The 26,252-nt window shown below is 41.2% G+C and overlaps 1 protein-coding gene across 5 annotated transcripts in view; it reads right to left on the reverse strand.

Annotated features, from left to right (window-relative positions):
• Nucleotides 1–4,464: 4,464 nt before the first annotated feature.
• The window catches only part of asphd2 (aspartate beta-hydroxylase domain containing 2), a 37,345-nt gene continuing 15,557 nt past the window's right edge, over nucleotides 4,465–26,252 (reverse strand). For 2 of the 5 annotated variants that reach the window (XM_069932678.1, XM_069932677.1), the window contains exons 3-4: nucleotides 18,937–19,050; nucleotides 12,911–15,034 (exon numbers count right to left, since the gene is read on the reverse strand). In XM_069932678.1, the coding sequence (XP_069788779.1) occupies nucleotides 14,925–15,034; nucleotides 18,937–19,050 (224 nt within the window). In that variant the 3' untranslated portion in view covers nucleotides 12,911–14,924. The other 3 variants (XR_011356107.1, XR_011356108.1, XR_011356106.1) reach the window with 3 other exon arrangements.

Below are 26,252 nucleotides of genomic sequence, written 5' to 3' on the forward strand. Positions count from 1 at the left end.
TTTTTCCCCATTGTTGAAATGTCAAATACTAGGAGGCATTATTTTAAAGTGAGAGGACAAAATTTTAAAGATTTATGGGCAAATTCTTTTCCACAGAGTGACAAGTTCCTGGAATGCTCTGTTAAAGGGAGTGGTAATGGAAGCAGAAATTATAGCAACATTTAAGGTTTTTAGACAGGCTAAACATTTGTATGAACACAAGTGGAATTGAAGGGGTGTGATCACTTGTAGGCAGGTGGGGTTAGTTTAATTTGATGTCATGGTCAGCAAGGATATTGTGAGCCAAAGGACCTATTCTATTTCGAGAGGATGGTTGGAATCTGGACGCGCTACCTGAGTAGGTGATGGATGCAGAGGGAGACTCTCTTGATTATCAAGTAGTATTTGGGTGAACATCTGAATAACATTGGTATATTGAGAAATAGGATTTTTATTGACGGCCGCCAAAGTGCCTGTTTCCGAGCTGTACGAGTCTGACTCTAAATTGCTGCACTTGAGATGCACTAGTGATTTCTATCACTAAATGTGCCAAAACACTGAAGTCATATGATCCCAATCCTTTCTCAGTGGGTGACCAAAGTAATGAGGATTTGCTGCACCAAAGCACTTGATCGATGTAACTTGTTAGTAGATGGTATTTGGAATTTTATCTCTTCCTTCCCTCAATGCAGTTGTGCTGGAATTGCCTCACTGTCTCAAGAATTGTCATAAACAAAACAGCAACTGATCACTGAAAGACCAATGGGAACATCACAGCTTGGACTTCCAGCAACAGTCTCTGGATTGCTTCTACCCCAGGAAAATGTGACTATTCTTTGGCTTGGCTTCGCGGACGAAGATTTATGGAGGGGGTAAAAAGTCCACGTCAGCTGCAGGCTCGTTTGTGGCTGACAAGTCCGATGCGGGACAGGCAGACACGATTGCAGCGGTTGCAAGGGAAAATTGGTTGGTTGGGGTTGGGTGTTGGGTTTTTCCTCCTTTGCCTTATATCATTTGTATGGTTGAGTTGTGAAAGATCAGCCCTTGGGTTCCCCAGCCCATAACCACTTGGTCACCAGTGCACGTACACCTGCAAGTCTGGTGGATTGGCCAAAATTCATCCATATTGTTGATGCCTCCTTACCGTGTCTTTGTGGCAACAGTAGCCCCCTGCATTTTCACTCTGATTTCTGCCTCCAGCATCACTCTGTCCGGATTGGCAACGTTCAAGTGCATCTGTGCTCTGAGTACATTCACGAATAGGTACTCTGGTCTCAGGAAGAACTCCATCTCCCTGTCATCATCTGAGGAACAAGAAATACTTTGATGAGACCTTTGCTCCCCAGGACTTCATCTGAGGCAGACAGCATAACTGTATATCATTCTATAGGTTCATACTATTCATTACAAGACCTGGAATTCAATTGTACTTCAGTCTAAAAAGGTGCTTAAGTCACTGCTAAACAGTGAGGTTTTCCCAGACTGGCCTGTCATCACACTCCACTCATCCATCACGGAACAGGCCCTTTGGTCCAACTTGTCTACACCAACCACGCTTCCATTTTGAGCTACTCCCACATGATTGCATTTTGTCCATTCCAAGCTCTTCCTACCAAGTTATCTGTCCAAAAGCCTTTGAATATTGTGATTAACATTCCAGACCCTGACTTGCACTCTGGTTTCAGAATCTTCTACTCTGGGAGCATTCACTCTATCCACATCCTATACGATTTTATAAAGATCTATAAGGTTGCCTCTACACCCCCCCCCCCCCCCCCCCCACCCAGGGAAGTCATCAGAATGGTCTCCGTTTAGACTGAACCGTGCACGACAGAGGCAGTGGCCAGAGGTGAACGAATTTCCATGGTTTCGCGTCCACAGTTCCGGAATCTCACCAACACTTGGGTTTCTCACGGAACTCGTGTATCAATAAATTCTGCGGTGGATTCATCTCCTCTCCAAACCCTCCTCATTTTGAAAGCTGAAAAACAAACCAGCTTCACTCCATCTCCCAACACACCAAGTCTTGCCACACGTCCCTCTATGATCACTTAGGTGGAAGGAAGGGCTGTTATCATCCAATAGCCCACACAACTCCTTGCTCCAATTCCCTCCACCAGGAAATCCGTTTCCATGAAGCTCTCACGTGAATGTTCTTGTTCAGACCAATGTGCTGGTCTGCCTGAAAACCACAACCTGCGAGAGGTCAATTCGCCCGTGATTCCTAAATCGTGAACACGGGTGGAGAACATGGGCCATTCTCTGGTTCGCCGTCGCTGCTTGCTTGCCCCCAACTTTCCCACTCGCCCTCTCTCAACCCGAAATGGGAGAAATTGTCCGCTCCAACACGACCACAAGTCGATGGAAATATTAAAAAGCAAAAGCGAATGCTGGAAACCTGGAATAAAGACAATCTGCCAGAAACACACAGGCAGCATCTGCGGAGAAGTGGAACAGCTCGGGACTTAAATAAATGAGAGAATTCACATTTTCAACACCAAATCTCATGTCGTGTGATTCCCCCCCCCCCCCCCCCCTGCTGTATCAGCCTGAGACTGTTGACTCCCAACTCCTCTTTCTCCCTTTCCTGCCCCCAGTGGGATCTCATAGCCCCCCCCCCCCCCTTTATTGATTAGGGAGGCACAAAAGATGGGGAAATCTGGAACACTCCGTGGTGGTGGGGGGGAGGGAATGCTCCAGCAGGGTGATTTATTTTGTTCCGTGTTGCACTTACGTCCGATTAGACGACCTTGATACCCTTTGATTTTCTTGCAGGGATATCCAATCCTGCAGCAGTTGTAGAAGCGCTTCATGAACAGGATGAGATGCCAGAGTGGGAAAACCTTCCACGGGGGTTCGCTGGAGGCGGTGGTGACAGTGACTCGGTACAGGATGCTCTCGGAGAACAGGGCAGTGCTACTGGATACCGCCGACCAGTGCTCGCTTGGTTTGGAGCAGTGGTGTCTCAGCCCGACGAAGGTCTCCCTCCGACCCATCCGCTTGCTGCTGGCGTCGTCTTCCACCTCCACCTCCAGGCTCCCGCTGAGAAAATCGCGGAATAGGTGGTGGTCTTCAAGCGGGAAGGATCTGGCGCGCCTCTCGGACTGGACGGGCAGCGCCCAGGGAACAGACGGGAGGCTCAACAGAGCGCCGAGGACGAGGGCAATGCGCTGCATGGTGGGGCCCGTTTGAAGATTCTGCGAGGTCTTGGCGGCAGACTGGCGTCTACTGTCTTTAAGCCACGCATGAGAGTTGGTGCCACACGGCTTTCCCCTGCCTGCGAGCTCCGAGGGTGTGCCTCCCTTTTGTGACAGCCACTGGTCTGAAAAGTCATTTGCCTATGAATGGCAAGAGGAAGCTCTCATGAGATTTCCCACCTGAAAGCGCCCCATTGACACAGAGATGGGTACATCTTGTGTCTCCGATTCAGCTAACCCACCCCCCGCTTATTGTTTAATTGGAGAGTTGAGTTCACAAACGAACTACTGCTTTCTGGGGGAGAACTCGAACACGTCCTGAAAGGTTGACCATTCTTTTCCTTCCACTGATGATGCCGAGCAAAAGCAAAAGGCTTTTGGACCTGACCTTCTCTTACTTGAAGTCCTCGGATCATATGAAACAGGAGAGTCTGCACACGTAAACCACACAGAAATGCTGGAGGATTCAGCAGCCTCCAGAGGAAATAAAGATATACATATATATGTATATATATGTAACCGACCTCTCGGGCCTGAGCCCTTCTTCAAGGTATCCTCCAGAAGCAGGACTGGAGAAACAGAATGGTGAATACTGGCACACAATAAGGTGGGGGAACTCATCAGGTCAAACAGCATCCATGCAGAGAAATGAACAGTCCATGTTTCTGGTCAGAACCCTCTCCCAGAGACCCAAAAATGATATTGTCAAAGGATATGACACCCCCCACCAAAACAAAGTATGCTCATTTCTCTCCAAGGATGTGACCTCACCAGCTGAGCCATTTGCGTTATTTCACACATGTCAAACTCTGGCCCGCGGGCCACATTTGGCCCGCAAGATCATATTAAATATATATTAGAGTTGGCCCTCTGGCCGCCGCGCAAGAATAGCACACGCACAGCAGCAAACAATACCATAGTAGTTTTTAGCACTTCCACAGCAGGCACAGCAGTACACCGATATAGTTAACGGGAACGTTAATTAGATATTCACAGCGGTGCCGATACAACGGACCCGCCGCCTAGCTCCAACGGACCTGCCGCCTAGCTCCATGTGGCTGGACGTGGTGGGTCACCTCCGCGTCTCCTTGAGCTTCATCTGTGGGTGGGTGCTGCTGGGCATCGGACTTTCCGCTGGGGTGGAGGTCGCGGACGAGTTCCACCGCTCTCACGGTATTCCCGGTGAGATGGCGAAACCAGCGGGGACTCCTTGGGTTGTTGGCGGCGGTTGCGGCAGGCGGAGGCGGGGGCGAAGGAGGGAGAGGGGGCGGGGGGGGGGGGGGGGGGGGTGGGGGATGCCGCTCGGGTGTGCTGGCTGGGCTGGGGAGGGCTCCCTGCAGACCTCCGCTCCCTGGCATGCTTCTCGGCAACGTGCGATCCTTGGCTTAAAGGCTAGAGAGAAATATTATTTATTGAATATTTTATTTATTTGTTAATGCTTCTGGAAAGAGTTTAACTAAAACTATTATTAAACATTTATTTTAATAAGAAAAAGTTTAACATTTCATATGTTGAGAGAAAACATGCAGATGTTGTTGAAAATTTTCAATAAATATTTAGTCCAAGTTTTTAATTTTGGCCCTCGGTGAATTTGAGTTTGACACCCCTGCTTTATTTACTCTTGTTCAAAGTTCAGAGTACATAACCCCCCCCCGCTGGCCAGGCAGAATGACCACTTATTGGTAGTGCAAAAAAAAACTGTACTGAACATATCACATGTAAACAAATAAAGAAATAGAAACAAACTGACTGTACTATATAGGAGAGAGAAAAAAACCCCAATAAAGTGTAAAATTAAAAGTCCTTAAATAATCTGTTGTTTGGGAGTCTGATGGTGGAGGGGTAGCAACTGTCCCTGAACCTGGTGGTGTGAGTCTGAGTTAGGGATGTTCCAGGTGTCAGTGAGGAGGTCACATTTCAATAAATAATGAGGCAACAGCTGGTATTTTCAAATCCACAGAACTATTTGAAAATCCATGGAACTTCAGAATAATGACCTCCAGGCCACCCGACATTTCCTCTTTCAAAATTATGGGATGTAGATTTTCAGGTCCTCAGTAACTTTTCAAATACAGAATCAACTGAGAAATGTAATATTTCTTCTTAAATAATACTTTCATTCATGATTTGCTTTTGGCACTGCAGCAATTCTGACAGGTGTGATCTTTCCTGAAAACAGACGCCGTGTTGGTCTAATTCATCTTCCATTTCCTTCCACGAGACACCAGAGTTTAACAATCCAGGCAAAGCACAAGTGTGGTTCCCAGTATGTGCTGCACTGTGGATAAAACAAGATTTATACCCTCAGCTCCTTCCAATCTACTGAGACCTGCTCCTTCTAAGTAATATATGACCCCCCCCCCCCCCCCCCCCAAACAACCAGGTCACTTTTAACTGATCTTTTCTTCTTTATCTCAAAGTTTGTAAGACATTTGATGCTCCTGTTCTAAATGCAGAAATGGAAGTCAGATAATAGGCCTTTCTACATTTATTAATACTTTATTGTAATTTATTGGTCTCCACACTGGAATCAGCTGCATAGCTGATTAACTGCAAAATCAACTATTGTGTTCCTGATACAAAACCATTCATGTACATTCACATACATTCATGCAAATTCACAAATTCACTGGCATGTAGCTCTTTCTTTTCAGGGATGCTTGCGAGTTTACTATAAGTGGTCAAGGAGATGGGGAGAATAAAATGGATTGTGGGGAGGAGTTGAATGTTGATGTCACATCAATAGTGAAGAAGTGTTTTGAAAGGCTGGTGTTGAAGCATATCAGATCCTGTCTGAGCAGTGATGTGGATATGTTCCAGTTGACCTATAGTAGCTGATGCCATCTCACTGGATCTACACAAAGCCCTGGACAGCAAAGATGAATACATCAGGGTGCTCTTTTCAACTAAAGTTCTGCATTCAACACCATCATCCCCTCTAAATTGATCTGCAAACTCCCAAGATCTGGAACTCAACACCCAACTGTAATTGAATCCTGGATTTCCTCACCTCCAGTGCCCAATCAGTGACAATTGGTAAGAACATCTCTTCCTCAATCTTTATCAGTACCAGAGCACCATAGAGCTGTATTCTTAGCCCCCTGCACCTAAAACTGTGTAGCTCAGTACGACAACAGCATCTACAAATTCGTGGATGACACTACGGTACTGGGTTGTATAAAAAGGGACGATAAGTCAGCATACAGGAGTAAGATTGAAAACATGGCTGAATGGTGCACCAACAACAACCTCACTCTCAATGTCACCAAAACCAAGGAGCTAACTGTTGAGCAGGAAGGGAAAACCAGAGTGTACAAACCAGTAATGATTGGGGGAATCAGGAGTGGAGATGATGAGCAAATTTAAGTTCTTGGGAATCACTTTCTCAGAGGATCTTTTCTAGCCCCAAGACACTAATAGCATCATGAAGAAAGCACGTCACCGCCTCTATTCCTCATGAGTTTGCGAAGGTTTGGTATGACAACAGAAACCCTGGCAAATTTCACGCTGCATCATGGTCTGGTATAGGAACACTAATACCCCTGAGTGTAAAGCCCTCCAAAAGGAAGTGGACACAGCCCAGGACATTACAGGCGAAACCCTTCCCACCATCAAGAACATCTACAGGGAATGCTACCATAAGAGAGCAGCAGCAATTGTCAATCCACAGTACCCAGCACATGCTCCATTCTTACTGATTCTATCAGGAAAGAGGTTTAGGTGCCACAAGACTCACACAAGGTTCAGGAACAGCTGCTGCCCCTCTACCATCAGACTTAATAAATTCAATCAGGGACTCATTTAAGGATTCTTACTTTTGCACATTTTTTTTTCCTTCTCTCTGTGTATTGCACAGTCAGTTTACTCTCATGACCTATCTGGCCGTGGACTGAGCTCCACTTAAGAGATGAGGAGGATGAACTGCTATTCCTAGAGTGGAGAATCTTTGGAAGCAAGTAGCATAGTGGTTCCAATTACGTATCATTAAAACTGTGCTTTTGAAACTTTTTCTTTCCACTCACATACCACTTTAAACAATCCCTATGCCAGGTGCTCTGTGATTAATAAGGGATTGCTTAAGATGGTATGTGGGTGGAAAGAAAAAGTTTGAAAACCACTGTTTTAATCGTACCTAACTGACTCGTTATGTGCAAGGTTTCATAAGTCCAAAGGAAATGGGTCAATGACAATTTTTCTCAAGCAAAATATTTCAGTAACAATTGGGGCGAAAGCGGTGATTCTCAACCTTCCCTTCCCACTCGCACGCATCCCACCTTAAGCATTCCAACAGATCTATACTAACAGTTATTTTTCATGAAAACTTTCTTCAACCACAGTTTATTTAACACTATCATATCCTCAATTCATCTTTTGATCTATCTTTCCTATGTATAACTCAACTACAGTTTTATCCCTGAGTGGGTCAGATTCACACCTTTACCAACCATATGAGTAGAAGATTCTCAAAATTTATAAGGATCTATTTGTCCTAATCGCCTGGCACAGGAGTCGTATAGGAGACTGCAGATGCTGGAATAACTCAGTAGGTCGTGCAGCATCCATCAGTGGGAGGAAAAGAATGGGCTGGAATGCTTCATCAGGACTTTATAAAAGATCCCTATCACCCTGGCCACAATCTCTTCTCGCTGCTGTCTTCAGGCAGAAGATACAGGAGCTTTAATCCAGCATCTCTAGATTCAAGAAGTCTTTTATGAGAGGGATAGATAGAATATTTCAGACAAGCAGGAACAGGTTTAGAGGACCTGTACTGGTTTCTTCCACCATTCAAAACTTACAGGGGTACAGGTCAATAAACTAATGGAGAGAGCACAAAGTCCAGCTACCATTCTTCTTAATCTTTTGTTCATTTTAATTTGTTACTCTGGACAATTATTTTACCCTCACTGATGCTGCTCGGCCCGCTGAGTTCCTCCCGCAGATTGTTGGTTGCTCGGTCGGTATTCATGCATCTCCTGTGAGGGTCCTCGTAAATCTTTTTTTTTCCCTCTCTACCTTAATCAACCCAAACTGCACACTATTATTTTACTTCAATAAGGAGACCCTGATTCCTCCACATTAAAGGTCGACATTTATAGATCCCATCACATTAATAGTCAATGGTCAGTTTCTGGTAAAAATATTTCAGTAACAATTGGGGCGAAAGCAGTGATTCTCAACCTTCCCTTCCCAGCTGCAGGCTCGTTTGTGGCTGACAAGTCCAATGCGGGACAGGCAGACATGGTTGCAGCGGTTGCAGGGGAAAATTGGTTGGTTGGGGTTGGGTGTTGGGTTTTTCCTCCTTTGCCTTTTGTCAGTGAGGTGGGCTCTGCGGTCTTCTTCAAAGGAGGTTGCTGCCCGCCAAACTGTGAGGCGCCAAGATGCACGGTTTGAGGCGTTATCAGCCCACTGGCGGTGGTCAATGTGGCAGGCACCAAGAGATTTCTTTAGGCAGTCCTTGTACCTTTTCTTTGGTGCACCTCTGTCACGGTGGCCAGTGGAGAGCTCGCCATATAACACGATCTTGGGAAGGCAATGGTCCTCCATTCTGGAGACGTGACCCATCCAGCGCAGCTGGATCTTCAGCAGCGTGGACTCGATGCTGTCGACCTCTGCCATCTCGAGTACTTCGACGTTAGGGATGAAAGCGCTCCAATGGATGTTGAGGATGGAGCGGAGACAACGGTGGTGGAAGCGTTCTAGGAGCCGTAGGTGGTGCCGGTAGAGGACCCATGATTCAGAGCCGAACAGGAGTGTGGGTATGACAACGGCTCTGTATACGCTTATCTTTGTGAGGTTTTTCAGTTGGTTGTTTTTCCAGACTCTTTTGTGTAGTCTTCCAAAGGCGCTATTTGCCTTGGCAAGTCTGTTGTCTATCTCATTGTCGATCCTTGCATCTGATGAAATGGTGCAGCCGAGATAGGTAAACTGGTTGACCGTTTTGAATTTTGTGTGCCCGATGGAGATGTGGGGGGGCTGGTAGTCATGGTGGGGAGCTGGCTGATGGAGGACCTCAGTTTTCTTCAGGCTGACTTCCAGGCCAAACATTTTGGCAGTTTCCGCAAAGCAGGACGTCAAGCGCTGAAGAGCTGGCTCTGAATGGGCAACTAAAGCGGCATCGTCTGCAAAGAGTAGTTCACGGACAAGTTTCTCTTGTGTCTTGGTGTGAGCTTGCAGGCGCCTCAGATTGAAGAGACTGCCATCCGTGCGGTACCGGATGTAAACAGCGTCTTCATTGTTGGGGTCTTTCATGGCTTGGTTCAGCATCATTACTTTTTACCCCCTCCATAAATTTTCGTCCGCGAAGCCAAGCCAAAGAATTCCTCACAGTTCGGCAGGCAGCAACCTCCTTTGAAGAAGACCGCAGAGCCCACCTCAATGACAAAAGACAAAGGAGGAAAAACCCAACACCCAACCCCAACCCACCAATTTTCCCTTGCAACCGCTGCAACCGTGCCTGCCTGTCCCACATCGGACTTGTCGGTCACTGGGAAAGGAAAGGAATAAAAAACCTATCTGATTGTTTTTTTTGAAGGACATTTTTGTTCTTTTGAGGAATTACAAAAGAAATTTGGTATTAGTGGAAATTCTGTATTTGTGTACTATCAGTTAAGATCATTTGTAAAACAGATATGTGGTCGGCAAATGACTTTATTGCCCGAAACTAGTTTTGAGAAATATGTACTTTCAATACCAGAAAAGGGGTATATATCTGATTTTTATTGTATTTTTACAAGAAAATGAAAATAAGAAAGATTGGGATAAAGATAAGTTGAATTGGGAAAAAGATTTAGGTTCTACAATAGCTGAAGAAGTTTGGATGGAAATTTGTCAAAACAGTATTCGGAAATTGATTAATGCTAGATTAGCGATGATTAATTATAATTTTATACATCAATTATATTTAACACCAGAAAAATTTAAAAAATTTGGTCTTAGTAAGTCAGACTGTTGTTTTCGTTGTGATCAGACAGCTGGTACCTTTTTACACTGTCTGGTCCTGTGACCGATTGCAACAGTTTTGGAAAGGTATTCAATCTATATTTAATAGATTATATAATATTTGTGTTGTATTAGATCCTGATATATTTTTATTAGGAATATGCAATCATTAATTGATTTAGGATTAAATGATTATCAGATTTCTTTTATCTATTTAGCTTTAGCAGTGGCCAAGAAATGTATAGCATCTACTTGGAAAGATAGAAATATACTAACTTTGGATAGGTGGTATTTAGAGATGAAGTCTTGTTTAATTATGGAAAGGATATCTTTTTCAATTCAAGATATCTTTTTATAAGTTGAAGTGGACTCCATTTGTTAAGTATATGCAATTAAGTTTGATTTAAGCATGTTCTTAGATGTGATATTTTAGATCTGATAAATCTTTTTTTAATTATTTTTATTTGTCATATTTTTCTTTTTCTTTGTGTGTGTTTTTTTAATACATAATATTGTTAATTTTACAAATTCTTCGCTCTTTATTTTGGGGAGGGGAAGGGGTTTTTTTATATATAGATTTTTTTAGTTCTTGTATATGTGGGGGGGGGTTAGGTTGAATTAAGTTAGGTTATTAATGTTGTATTGTAATTATATTATTTTATTTTATATCCTTTCTTTAAAAGTAATTTTTCTTTTTATTCCTGTGATAAAATCTTTAAATAAAGTTTTAAAAAAAAGGACTTGTCAGACACCAACGAGCCTGCAGCAGACGTGGACATACCCCTTCATAAATCTTCGTCCGCGAAGCCAAGCCAAAGAAAGGATTTCTGTGGGTTTTCTTGCTGCTGAAAGGTGCCCCACACACAAAAAAAAGATTGGGATTGTGGTAAAACAACTCACAACTCTATACCCACTGTATTTTTCCAAGAGCATAAGCACACTGATTAGGAGGTTCCCATTGTTTGCCTGATTAGTAATTTAAATTGTCATTCACACGCTGTTTGAGTATTTAATGACCAATTCACACCAGTCATTGCTGAAGTAACTTGGTTTTGTTCCAAGTTTTTTTTGGCATTCAGCAGTTAAGGCCAATGGTTTGTAGTTCCAACCAAGTTAATCCTGCAAAGCCACAGTGAAATCACATTAAATCCTTCATCCTACAAAATGTAGGCACAATTTCACATAATGCAGTCTTTGCAAACCAATAGGCTCAGTTAGGAAAAGCAGCTGAATCACAGTATGCAGTTTTTAGAACAGCAGGACCATCTTGTGGAATATAAATGAGATTTGACTTCTTCAGAATCTGATGCACCCCATGGCCATACTGCAGGGCCTCTTAAATAATTACCTCATTGATTGTGACTGCAGAGAGACAAAACTAAAACTGGAGATAAACGTGCATTTATTGAGGAAGAGAGAATGCTGAAATGCTTTCCCCAGTGGCCAGTTGTCTCTGTCAGTCTGATAGTATCAGGAAAAGGAAAGAATACAGTTCAAGGACAAGACTCAATGGCAGAGGCTGGTGGCCTACTCACCTTGATTGGATGGTGTTTACGGAAGAGCGATTCAGTTCATTCAACAAGACAGCTTCAGCTGGAAGGGCAATTTAGGTCCCTGGTGCGACACTTTGAGAAGACGTGCAGTTTGAATCCTTTTGCATTTTAACAGCTCCGAAGGAATTTTCTGCACATGGCTGGAATTTTAAATAAACACAAGTACAGGAAATACTCCAAAACACAGCTGGTGAAGTTGTATATGTAAAGCAGGTAACAGAGTGGATACTTTTAGACATACATACATGCTGCACGATTAAACAGACCCTTTCAGTTCACAGGCCTGTGTTGGAAATTACACCTAATTGACCTGTCCCCTTGTAAGTTTTGAATGGTGGAAGAAACTGGAGCACCCAAAGAAAACCAATGCAGACATGGGGAGAACTACAAACTCCTTACAGACAGTGCTGGATTCGAACCCCAGTCCCGGTTGCTAGCACTGTAATGGTATTGTGCTAATTGAACACCATTAATAACTTGGAGAAAGGGCCTGATACCGTGCTGTTCGTCTAAACTAAACATAAGAGGCATCTTCATCACCCCTGCCTCCCATTCTAAACTACAAAACAAAACTGAACACTAAACCATAACAAAATTAAACAGACAGAAGGTAGGGAGAAGAATATTCGGGAAACAGGGCAGTACGGTTAGCATAGCGGTTAGAGGAACACTGTTACAGCACCTGAGAGCCGGTTCTAATCCAGTTCTGTCCATAAGGAGATTGTATGTTCTCCCTGCGTCTGCATGGGTTTACTTCAGGTGCTCCAGTTTCCTCCCACCCTTCAAAATATACGGAGGTTGTAGGTCAATTACCAGAAGATTTCAATGCATGTAACTGACTTCAAAATCTGCATTTTAAAAGAGCGAAAGACAACACTTACTTTTGAAATTGTGCATATTCCTCAACCTTTGGTCTGCACACCGTTGGTGGCCCATGGGTTTGTTATAGGTGGTTCTCAATGAAAACAAATATTACTGATGCAATAATATAATAAAACATGGTCACTGCAGAGGATTTAAGGGTAGGTGTCAAGTTAAGTTTGGGATTTGTTTCACGACTTTGACAAGGCAATCTCAGCTCAAATCAGCTGCAAAAATATGAATGTGGCATATTCCAAAGATGAAAACATCTTAATTTTGGATTTCCAAGTTGTTTGGTTCAGAGATTATTACGCATGACAGCTGAATGCTTTATTGAGCAACACAGTATTTCACAACTTGGGATAACTTCATGGCTACAGAATGAAAGGTAAAGGAATATTAACTTTGGGAGAAAAAACACAGCAATTAAAACTTAATATGTGTGGTTTATTTATTCAAATCTTGCGCCAGCATAATTCCATGTGTAGACATGCAACACATTAGCTATCATATATATAATAAAGTGCATCAATAGAAGTAATTCACCCCACTGTTTGGGGAAATCTTGTGGACAGCAGAGGTAAGCATTCTTATGAAAATATAGTTCATCAAATGGAAATGTCAGACTCACAGAAGGAGGCAAGCATAATGTTGCATCATGAAGATCACAGATGTTAAACTGAATTCTGTGGCATTGCATTAGTTCCTTTTAGTCGCAAGTTCACATAATGCTAATTCACTGGTGGCACAAGTAGAAAAGTAATATTTTACAACATTTGTAATTGAAGTAGATAACTAGCACTACAAGTTCACATGGTACACAGAGCATAGGCTTGGTCACAGCTGAATTAGGAAGATAGTTTCTCCTGATCAGGCAGCTGCTTAAATGTTCCAAATTCAAATCGATTTCATTTCAACACAAATCTACCACTCAAAACTGCCAAAAAATCTGTAGTGGTTAACCTTTTTTAAAAAAACCCACAAAATTGGACAATCTTATTCAGAGCTCATTGGGACAGATAAGGCTTGATCGAACTAAGTATTTACGACATGGAGTTAGTGATGGGAAATAATTTACAGTTCCTTTTCTTGCATAGAGCTCCTGTCCATTTACGTGGCACAGTGAAGCCTATAGCTAATGCAGTGGCACATCAACCTTCACCGCAGCCTGAAGTTCTGCCCAAGTGGAAAAATAATCTTCTAATTCGGTTAACCATTCTGTTTCTTTGATTATGCCAAAAGGAATAGCAAAAATAATTCTACTTAACTTTCATTTTAATCCTGAAGTACATTGATAAAATTAAAAATAATGACCCAAATGAGTATTCATCAGATTGAAGAAAGTGATAAAAATAAATGTACATCTGTCATGTACCTGTTTATTATTGAAACTCAATGATGGTATCTTCTCATTTATTTCCCATAAAGTCAATGACTCATAACTTAATATTCATTCCCACTGAATGGGACAATGAATTGTACTTTTTTATAATAAAGGACTTGCATTTCAAAAGTAATTGTGATAATCACAGCAACACTTTCTAACGATGTCTTTCTATATACCTAACACCCTGGTATGACCAATCCATCTGCCATTTTCCCCGATGAGAACAGAGCAAATTTTGTGTGCAACTTTCCTTTAATCCATTCAATTTTTTTAAAAATAAAACAAATTCTTATTTTAAATGTTGCTTTCCACTGCAAAATACATTAAAATCGCTGAGGTACAGAAGCGAGACAGTAAGCATTCTGTGTGAAATCGCAAACCAGTCGAGAAACTCTGAATCAGAGTTTTTAACATGCTCAATTAGGATCCTACTTCACTCATCTGTACATGGGCACACAATCCCAGGAATTTCTTTGGAAAATTCTTGGACAGCAATTGCATTTTTCCCCCAACTCTTTTCCCCACCCACCCCTACTAAAATGAATACTAAACAACCAGATAAACTGGGCCAAAAAACCTTCACTGTCGAACTAGCTCTCAAAATGATAGTTTTTTTAAAAAAAAACTAAAATACACAGCTCAAGGAAAATAGTTAAATAGTTCTCCTGGCTACAATTCAGCGAGAAAGAGAGAGAAAAAAATCAAGGCGGCAGTAGCGACCAGTGGAAAGAAAGGAAATTGAGCCTGATTCACTTTGTTAAAAAAATAAATCCGAAGCAGTACATAAATAAATTAATCTTGGACTGTTTTTCTCCATCTAACCATTAACACGACATTGCGTGCAATTTCAGCAAATAAAGCTTATATTTTCCTTATTTTGCCCACTTCTTCCTTTCTCATGAAATGAGAAGGGGCATCAGGTCTAATATCCAAGAGCCCTCCATCCAGTGCACCATTCCTTCCAAAGTCTGCCACTCAGGAGGAAGAATAAGAAAGGACTAAGTGGAGTCAGCGGGCTGGAGAAAAGATGAAGTCTAGAGCTTGGCGCTCAGTGGCCGCAACGTTCGGGTGCCACAGGTCAATCATGAAGACGACTCGGGGACCATCTTCAGCTGAGCCTGTAATCAAAAGTAACAAAATCTAATCATCAGAATTGGTTTAGACATTTCTTGAATAGTCAGAAGAGAGAATGAAGGCTGTTCAAGAAGTCCTCATTTTGTCCAACAAAATCAGAGATCCCATTTCCAATCATTACCCAGATACCTCTACTGGAAAGTATTTGTGTGAATGAGATGATGGGAGAAGATGAGAGAACAAGTCTATTTTTTTTTAATTTAAAAAATGTAGACAGTAACAGGCCCTTCAGGTCCTCAAGCCAGTGCCCCTTAAATACACTAATTAACCTACATTTGGCATGTTTTTGAAAGGTGATAGGAAAATGGAGCACCTGGAGGAAACCCATATACGGGATGGTAAGAACGTACAAACCCCTTACAGACAGTGTTGGATTCAAATCCGGTGGTTGGCGCGTAATTGCCTCGCATTGATCTCTATGCTAACTTGTCACCCCGAGTGAGGAGACTTTCACTAGAACAGGTTCAAATACTCCGAGCATTGATTAGAAATGAATTATGACCACAATGAATGGACAGAGGGTATCCAGGACAACTAGATGAGCAGCAGCAGATAACAAGATGCTGGAGAAACTCAGAGGGTCACACAGTATCCATGGGCAGAAATGATCAGTCAATGTTTTGAATCTGGACCTTTTATCGAGATGGGGGACAGGAGCTAGAAGAGAGCAGGAGGTGATAGGGTATTGGATAGAAGTTTCGCCCAACACCTTCACACTCTCTGTAGGTCTAAGCTTGAACTTTCTGTAGGCAACCATTTCAATTTCCTTCGCTATTCCCTCAGAGACACATTTGTTCTTATCCACTGTCAGGGTGAGGCCAAAGATAAACTTGAGGAACAACATGTATTCCTCCTAGACAACCTTAAACCCAACAGTATGAAAGTCAATATATCCAATTTTAGGTAGACTCCCATCTCTACCAGGTTCCACTGTTTCCAGCTCTTCCTTACTGACTGATATCCTTGATTTTGTTTTTAAACTTTCCTCCTCCTCCCCCCCCCTCCATGTACTTTCCCTCACCCTATCTCCTCTCCCACCTCTGTCCAATACCCTATCATGCTCTTTTCATTTTAGTCTTGATAAAGGGTCCCATCTGAAACATTGACCGACTATTTCTAACCATGGCTGCTGTCTGACCCACCGAGTTTTTCACAGGTCAATATTTGTTCTCAATGCCAACATCTGCAGTTTTTGTTTCTCAACCAGCAGCAGGTCCTAATTCTAATTTCCATAGCGCTCAACAAAAGCCACGTCACTGGCCTTTAGACCACAAAACATTGGAGCAGAATTAGGCCATTTGGCCCATCGAGTCCACTCTGGCATTTCATCATGGCTGAGTTACAATCCTTTTCAACCCTATTTTCCTGTCTTCTCCCCGTAACCCTTGATTCATTTCCTAATCAAGAACTTATTTATCTCTGACTTAAATATACTCATTGACTTGGCCTCCATAGTCATTGCTGCAACAAATTCCATAGATTCACTACCCTCTGGGTAAAGAAAGGATCTATGGATCTCTGTTCTAAAGGGATATTTTTGTACTCTGAGGCTGTATCATCTGGTCCCAGACTCCCCCACCATAGGAAACATCCTTTCAATATCCACTTTATCCAGACCTTTCCCAGCACTTGGCCTGTTGTCATCTTTGTTGAGACATTTCAAAGGCTCTCCTGAATAGTTCTCAAATGTTGTGAAAGGCCCTACCTCCACTCCTGGAAGTGTGCTCCAGATTTCAAAAACCCTCTAGTTATAGGTAGCCCTGCAAAAAGGGAAAAAAAAAAGTGTTCCCCTACATAACATATCTAGGAGTCTCTTGGTTTTATTTATCTCAACCAGATCACTCCTCAGCTTTCTCTTCTTCAAAGAATAGAAAGTTAACATAACCAGTTACTCCATGCTGTGAATGTGTTTGATCTCAGGTAAGATGGTGAATCTCCTCTGGTGCAATTACATACTTCCCATATTATAGGAATCGGAACTGTAAACAGTCTTAAAACTGTGGTCTAACTAATAATTCATACACAAATAGTTCTTGACTTCCAATCTACGGGACCAAAATTAAAAAAAAATCTTTATTAAAACTACTGTACAAGTACATATTTTGTATTAAAAGTACTGTACACAGTAGTCCCCGTTCCCCATGGGAACCTGAGGACCCTGTTCCCCGACTTATGACCAAACCTGAGTTGCAACCAATCCTTCTGTCTCCATTATGGTCGTAAGTCAGGGACTACCTGTATGTACCAAAAGCTCCTGCTCTTGCATTCTATGCTCAACTAATGAAGGCATAATGGCCTTTTTAACTGCTTTACCCATTGATGTTACAACATTCAGGGATCCTCTGCACCTCAGTAATTCCTAGGGTCCAACCATTAATTTGTATATTCTAGTCTTATTAACTATCTCAAAATGCATCACCTAGCATTTAACAGAATTAAATTTGATTTTCTATTGCTCTGTGCATCTGACTTGACTAAGGAAAAGTGCGGTGTCTCTAGTGCAATTGATGGCATAGAAGATGATTTATTGTGGGACGCTGATGACGAAGCTGAAGCTGCCTCATCAGATATAGACTGGGACCCATATGATGACTGTTTAAACAGTGAGAGTATGGATGTGGTTGCCGCCATCTTTGCTTCAGACGATGATAACGAGAGTGATTTTGAAGGATGCTTATTATGTTGTTGCTTTCAATAAAAATCTCAATGTATATCTGTCTCAGTCGGGTTTTTTTTGGTTTCTCAAAGGACGACTTATACGCTGAATTGGTTTTTCAAGGGTCGACTATGCACTGGATCAGAGTGGATTGGATTTTGAGCTGAATTTAAGGTCTCAAAAGTATATCAGGCGTACATCCACCACAATTTTTGAGAGTTTTTTTTTGTGTTTTTCGACTTATACGCCAAAATATACGGTAATTCAGTAACCAAAAAGCACCTGCTTATTAACAACAGCATCCATCTTCATGCCTTGTGCAAACTTGTTAATCGTACTCTCTACATTCACATTCAGATCATTACTGTACATAGCCAATTAGAGAACTAGCATCAATCCTTCTGGTGCACCACTTCTAATCACCTGATTATCAATCTGTGATCATCAAGCTAATTTCAGAACCAACTGGAAAATCGTTCTGGATCTCATTTTTTGAAGTCGGGTCCCATATAGGACCTTATAGCTACATCCATTATATGAAGTCCATGAACAGCGTTATCCTTGGGTACACAGTTGGTCATATCAAAAAGTTCAATCAAATTAGTTATACCCTAGGGTACTGGTGTATAGTTCTTTGAAACTGGCATCTCAGGTGGACAAGGCAGTGAAGATGGCTTTTGGAAAGAGTATAGCATACAAAAGTATGGATCTTGTGATTCAGCTGCACAAACATTGGTGAGACCACACTTGGGGGTACTGCATGCAATTCTAGTCACCCAGTCATGGGAAGGATATTATTAAGTTGGAAGGGGTGCTGAGGAGATTCAACAGGATACTGGCAGTACTGCAGGGGTTGAGTTACTGGGAGACGTTGGATAAGTTCCAAATGACACCATTTTAGTTGGGAGTCTCTTGCAGATCTTAATTCCCTCGAGCAAAGGAGGCCGAAGGGTAAACCTCAATGTTTATAAAATCATGAGGGGCATGGACAAAGTGAATAACCACTATCCTTTTTCCAGGGTTGATGATTCCAGAACCAAAGGCACTGGTTTACAGTGAGAGGGAGAGACTTAAGAGGGACACAAGAGGCAACATCCTCATTTGGATGGTAGACCGTATCAGAAATGAGCTGTCAGAGGAATTTGAACCCGAGACAATGGTGGGATTCAAATCTGACAGTGAAATAGCAACCACAAGAAGTTAACAACTCAGTGACCACAGTAGCCTTACCTCCATGGTATGCCGTGTGAAGGAAGGAATCATCAAATAGCAAACACCGCCCGTCCGCCCAGCACTGAGGCTCTCCACCTACCACCAGTTCACAGTTGTTGGGAACCTTCAAACCTATCACAGCATGAGACTAGAGTTACAAATCAATATTCAGACAGAACATATCTGAACAGCATTAAAAATAGAAAACAAAATAATCTTAAATGTGGGAGAAAAAGAATGTTCAACACTCTGGGTCAGAACTCTTCATCCAGGCTGCCTTGATGACGGATTCTGACTGGAAATGTTAACCAATCCTTTTTCTCCCACTGAAGCTGCTCAACCTGCTGAATTCTTCCAGAAGATTGGGTTTTTTTTGCTCCAGATTCCAATATCTGTGGTCTCTTCTCATGTGTCTCCAAACTTAAATGTGTTCAGAATGATTGGTGCCATCTGCTAACCCACATTTGAATATACAGCAGGCTGAGAGCTCGGGTTTGTGATATGTTCAACACCCTAATCACATTTAAAATTAGAAAATGCTGTAATTATCTGTATGTCTTCAGTGGAGAATTAGCATCAAAAGGTTCCAAACTGCCTTTCTTCGACTTCTCCAGTTTCTATTTAATCTTCTGAATAGCTCCAGCATCTTTTGCATTTAATTTCTGATTTCCACCATCTACAGTATTTTAACTTTGTACCAGTATTAGAATGACATAGAAGATTACAGCACAATACAGGCCCTTCAGTCACAATGTTGTGCCAACCTATGAAAACTTACTCCACAATAATCTAATTTTTCCCTACCTCACACACATAACATTCTCATTTTCTTACATTCAGTGCCTACCCAAGAGTCTTTTGAATGTTCCTATTGTCAGTCAGCTAGTTTAGTAAATAGGATGTTATGAAAATGCCAAAGCAGGTATCAACATTTGCTGGGTTCTGAACAAGTGGTGCTACCAAGTTCTGCATTGGCCACATCAACAAATTAACTATTCAGTTTGATGGAACTTTAATGCCACAGCACATCTGGTTAAACTTTAGCAGAAACTAGTGCATGTAGCACAGAACCTCTCTGTTTACTGACTCCTGACATCTCACTGCCATGGATGTTCTTCCTATCCTTACACAAAGATTAAGCCAACAAACTGGGTTGGTTTCATTCCAAATGCATAAACAATGCAGATTTTATAGTTCATTCCATTACTTGCCTTCAATTCTCATTCCATGGAAGCTCAACTAACTGAACAATCTGTTCTTGTTCCCAAAATGTAAATTCACTGGCACTTTTATGTAAAAATAATTTTAGCCAGAGCTCTTCTTGCCTCTTACTTCTGCTGAGTACAAAAGATAATCGATTAGCCAAGCTGCAGATTGTTCAGATAACTGTACATTGTGACCAGATATCAGCATGGGTATTCTGGGAAGATAAGGTCACCATAAAACAACAAGCCATTTTTTAACCTTCACCTCAAATACTAAGCTTAAATCTAGGTGGGATACAGTTATGTAGCAGTTAGCACGACACTACTACAGCAGCAGCGACAAAAGTTCAAATCTGGAATTGTCTGTAATGAATTTGAATTTTCTCTGTGTGCTTTGGTTTCCTCCCACCCTCCAAAATTGGACAAGGTTGGTAAGTTAATTGGGTGGCACCAATATCATGGGCTGGAAAGGCCTCCCACTTAGCTGCATCTTTAAAACTAAAATTGTAGAAGAGTTTCTTTGAAAAGCACATCAAGAATCTGGAGTGGATACGGACTAGCATTACAGGATCAGAACCATTACTGAAAGGCTTTCTGTTGTGTGGACTAACAAGATATTGATATTGTTTTTAAAGAAACTAAAGAGAGATTTAAATGAATCTATTCTAAATTACAAACCAGTGTGGTGGATGGATGATTTTCCAGAGATTCAAGAACCATATAATAGAATTAAATCTAGTGCCAAAAAATAGAAAGTGAAATAAGCTTTATTTTAATCCATTATTAAACCATTGTCAATGGAGAGCTTTGCTTCATATGATGATCCAACATGTTGCAAAAGTAACCTTCAAAATAAGTAGATACATGGTAAAGGGAAAATCTGCTGGACTAATTGGACACATTTCCCAGAGCTGATAGAGGGACAATGGCCTCCCATTTCCCTGTATCATCTCTGATTTTATGACTATTAAATTCACATGTTGTTACACAGTGGCATTGGAAGAAAGCCTAATGTTGAAATATTGCCTCTTAGACTATTTAATTACAGAACAAAAACAGTAGGATTAACAGCACCTTCACTCTAAACATCACAGCAACTGTGACATTTAGCACCTAACACAAGATAAATAGCAGAGCCAAGCAAGTGGAAATGCAAATAATCTTAGGGCCATTTTATTCTCTCACACCTTAAAAATAGAGACATACACCAGAGAACTCGTTTATCCATTGTTTTCCACAATACTGCCTAACCTGCTGAGTTTCTCCAGCATGTTGCGTGTGGCGAGAGTTATACAGCATCTGTAGACATTATCTCTTTCATATTCTCGAGAAACAGGTCCTTTAGTTCACCATATCCATGTTAATCATCAAGAATTCATCTATTCAAATCAAATTTAGCAGCACTGGCTCCTTGGCACTTCAAACATTGGGAGAACATCACTACAGACCCCAGATCAGCGTGCCCCAAGTTCCAACATGGGAAGTAAAAATTAACAAAGTCCCCCTAACTCCTCCAAACCTCCCATCTCTGATTCATATACATCTCTGATAAATCATTGTGAAAAAATTGGAAACAAGTGTGTGTGTGGTGGATGGGGGGGGGGGGGGTGGAAATGCGCTTATTTGATTGTTTTGTGAGCCAGCATAGCTGATGGACTGAATGGACATTGTTGCAAGGAAAATATGAAATAGGAATGTGTAGAATTGGAATTAATCTACTGGCTGAGGGAAATCGAGGGCAAAAATGCTAAACAGTGAGCAATCAGGTGTCAGGACCATTTTGATTAAAACTCATTGAGCTGAAATATTAACTCTGTCACCAGATAGTGCCAGACTTGCATCTGCAATATTGTCAGGTTAGTTAGAAATAGATGGTAGAGAGAGTAGGAGTATGAGCCAGGTACCATGAAACCAGGACTTAAACTGGAGCTTTCATTGGTATTCATCTATTGCCTGGATGAAAGAAGGGCCACTGACTGCTGAGCAAACTACTTCAATTGACACAGTCAATAGTGTAGCAGGGAGCAGGTAGGCAATGCTGAATTAGATTAATAGGCAAAGCTATGGCAAATATTAAAGTGTGGAAAAAAGACTAATTTGTCTTTTTGTCTTACAGAGAACAATTTTGTCTTTTTGTCTTACAGAGAACGATTACCAAAGTATTTTCTAAAGACACATCCTCTTGCAGAATATGGATCATTAGGGATGCCAACACTGTCCCCAATGACTTCATCTGTGAGAAGTGCACTCAATTGCAGCTCCTTAGAGACCATATTAGGAAAATGGAGCTGGAGTTGGATGAATTCCTGATCATTCTACTGCTGATATGAAAAATTACATGGATAATTTCCAGCAATCTGTGATGTTATTAATGGAAGAAGTTAAAAAATATGGAGAGTATAGCTGAAAACAAGCATTTTATAAGGAAAGTGGGAAAAAAAGATGCAGCACGTGGGCAAAAGATTTGAAGTTCTGGATAGAAAAAATAAAAGAAACAAATTTGAAATTCATGGCATTAAGGAACAAATGAAGAAGGTTCAACTAGAAAGCGGCTGCAACAAAATTTCAATTAATGCAAAAGATTGACATTTTAGAAAATTTTAGTAGAAGGAAAAGCAGAAGTAAGACTTAAAAAGGCAATGAAGGACAGGAAATTAAGAAGTTTTTACAGCATTGGATTCCAGAATCTTGGGGGGGTAACTGAATTTCAAGGAGACATTGAGATTGAGAGAGCACTGAGACCAAAGCCACAATCAGCTCAGAGACCTCATCTGATACTGGTTAAATTTCTTTGTTATGAAGTAAGAGATAAGATCTTGGAACTGGCAGCTAAACAGTCACCTTTGATTTATAATGGGAATAAGATTTTCTTTTACCCTAATATAAGTTTTGTTTGTTAAAAAAGAGAAAAGAATTTAATGCTCTTAAAAATATATTATGGAAGAAAAGGTTATACCTTTGCCTTGAGGTATCTGGCAGTTTTTTTTTGTAACTTTTTACTTATTGCACTATGAACCATATCAGCAACAATATATACAAATATTCTTCATCAAATATACACAATGACATTTTTTTTTTCTTTTAGGTATCAGGCAGTTTTGAAAGTTTTCGTTCCAGATGGGAAAAAGAGGTTTTTTTTTATAAAAAATGGAGCCTAATGAGGGAAAGGTGTATGCTGATTCATTGCCAGAAGGTGGATGTTGACACTTGAAAGGAATCTATGACTGACTAAGTTAAGATGTAACTGAAAATTTCAAGAGTTTAATTGGGAGGAGTGTTTTAACCACTTGATCCATGTATGTGTGCATATATATATATATCTCTATATCTATAGATATAGAGATATATATATAAAGGGCTTATATAAAGGGCTTTGGCAAATACTAGAGCGCCTCGGATGCCCCCCAAAGTTCCTCAACATGGTTATCCAACTGCACGAAAACCAACAAGGTCGGATCAGATACAGCAATGAGCTCTCTGAACCCTTCTCCATTAACAATGGCGTGAAGCAAGGCTGCGTTCTCGCACCAACCCTCTTTTCAATCTTCTTCAGCATGATGCTGAAACAAGCCATGAAAGACCTCAACAATGAAGACACTGTTTACATCCGGTACCGCACGGATGGCAGTCTCTTCAATCTGAGGCGCCTGCAAGCTTACACCAAGACACAAGAGCAACTTGTCCGTGAACTACTCTTTGCAGACGATGCCGCTTTAGTTGCCCATTCAGAGCCAGCTCTTCAGCGCTTGATGCCCTGTTTTGTGGAAACTGCAAAAATGTTTGGCCTGGAAGTCAGCCTGAAGAAAACTGAAGTCCTCCATCAGCCAGCTCCCCACCATGACTACCAGCCCCCCCACATCTCCATCAGGCACACAAAACTCAAATCGGTCAACCAGTTTACCTATCTTGGCTGCACCATTTCATCGGATGCAAGGATCGACAACGAGATAGACAACAGACTCGCCAAGGCAAATAGCGCCTTTGGAAGACTACACAAAAGATCCCAAAAAACAACCAACTGAAAAACCTCACAAGATTAGCGTATACAGAGCCGTTGTCATACCCACACTCCTGTTCGGCTCTGAATCATGGGTCCTTTACCGGCATCACCTACGGCTCCTAGAACGCTTCCACCAGCGTTGTCTCCGCTCCATCCTCAACATTCATTGGAGCGACTTCATCTCCAACATCAAAGTACTCGAGATGGCAGAGGCCGACAGCATCGAATCCATGCGGCTGAAGATCAAACTGCGCTGGGTAGGTCACGTCTCCAGAATGGAGGACCATCGCCTTCCCAAGATCGTGTTATATGGCGAGCTCTCCACTGGCTACCGAGACAGAGGTGCACCAAAGAAGAGGTACAAGGACTGCCTAAAGAAATCTCTTGGTGCCTGCCACATTTGACCATCGCCAGTGGGCTGATATCACCTCAAACCGTGCATCTTGGAGCCTCACAGTTTGGCGGGCAGCAACCTCCTTTGAAGAAGACTGCAGAGCCCACCTCACTGACAAAAGACAAAGGAGGAAAAACCCAACACCCAACCCCAACCAACCAATTTTCCCTTGCAGCCGCTGCAACCGTGTCTGCCTGTCCAGCATCGGACTTGTCAGCCACAAACGAGCCTGCAGCTGACGTGGACATTTACCCCCTCCATAAATCTTCGTCCGCGAAGCCAAGCCAAAGTAGAAAAGATATATATATATATAAAAAAAAATATATATATATATATATTTTTTTTTTAAAATAAGAATGTATAGTCATAATGCAACAGGGGTCTGTATTGCATTTCAAGTGAGCTAGTTGGGAAAAAGGAGCTGACTACTATGGAATCACGTGAACAAGTGTGGTTTTAACTACATCCCGTATAGATCAGGGTTTTAAAGAAGTAAATTCATCATGCACCTTTGGAGGGGGGGGGGAATGGGGGAATTTCTTCTCTTATTTTCTTTCTTTCTCTTTTCTATTGTACACCTAGATTAATTAAGAATATTATGAGATATGTTGTTAATACTATGAGAGTGGGAGGTTAGGAGAGGAGGGATGTACAAAGGATTTTATAAAGGTACTTGATGGCAGGGCAATTGAATTTTACTATTATTAATATAAATGGAATACAGAATCCAATAAAATTGAAAATATTGTTAATGTACAAGAAAAAAACAAAAGTAGGTATAGCTTTTTGACAAGAAACTAATTTAACGGAAAAAGAGCATAAAAAGTTGAAAAGAGATTGGGTTGGATTGGTATTGGCATCTTCATTTAATTCAAAAGCTAGAGGTGTGGCAATATTAACCAGTTAATATTTACCAGTTAAACTATTAGATACAACTATAGATACAGTGGGAAGATGTGTAATGGTTAATTGTCAAATTTATTCAGAATATCGGACTTTATTGAATTTTTATGCACCAAATGTAGATGATGGAAAATTTATACAAGATTTATTTATGCAATTAGCAAGTGCAAAAGGAAAAATATTAGTAGGGGGAGATTTTAATTTTACCTTTGATCCAAAATTAGATAGATCAGATGGTAAAACTATAAAAAAGTAAAGTAGCTAAGATTGCAACAGGTTTAATGAAAGATATGGGAATTATAGATATTTAGAGAATAACTCTTCCAAGTGATAGAGACTATTCTTTTTATTCTTTTAGACATCTGCACAGCTACAAGCTAGAGTTCGAAAGGTTGAATATCAAGTGAGAGTTTTATCAGATCATTCACCTTTAATTTTGTCATTTGCATTGGAGGAAGAACAAAATATAGATCGTGGATGGATATTTAATACAATATTATTAAAGACAAAATATTTTTAGTGATTCTTATGTAACAACAAATTTTTTTCTAGAAACTAATAAAGGTATACTTAAGAGGTCAAATAATAAGCTACACTTCTAAGATAAAGAAAGAACATATGAAAGAAGTAGACCAATTGGAAAAGGAAATATTAAATTTAGAGAAGGCCTTACATATCCAAAAAATGAAGAGAAAAAAAGATTGTGGAATCAAAAAATTAAGATTTAATACAATACAAACATAAAGTAGAAAGAGATATAATGAGAACATGCTAGAAGTATTATGAACTAGGTGAAAGAGCTAATAAATTATTAGCATTGCAATTAAAAGCT

Source organism: Narcine bancroftii, chromosome 4 (assembly GCF_036971445.1).
Source record: "Narcine bancroftii isolate sNarBan1 chromosome 4, sNarBan1.hap1, whole genome shotgun sequence".
Taxonomy (NCBI): Eukaryota; Metazoa; Chordata; class Chondrichthyes; order Torpediniformes; family Narcinidae; genus Narcine; species Narcine bancroftii.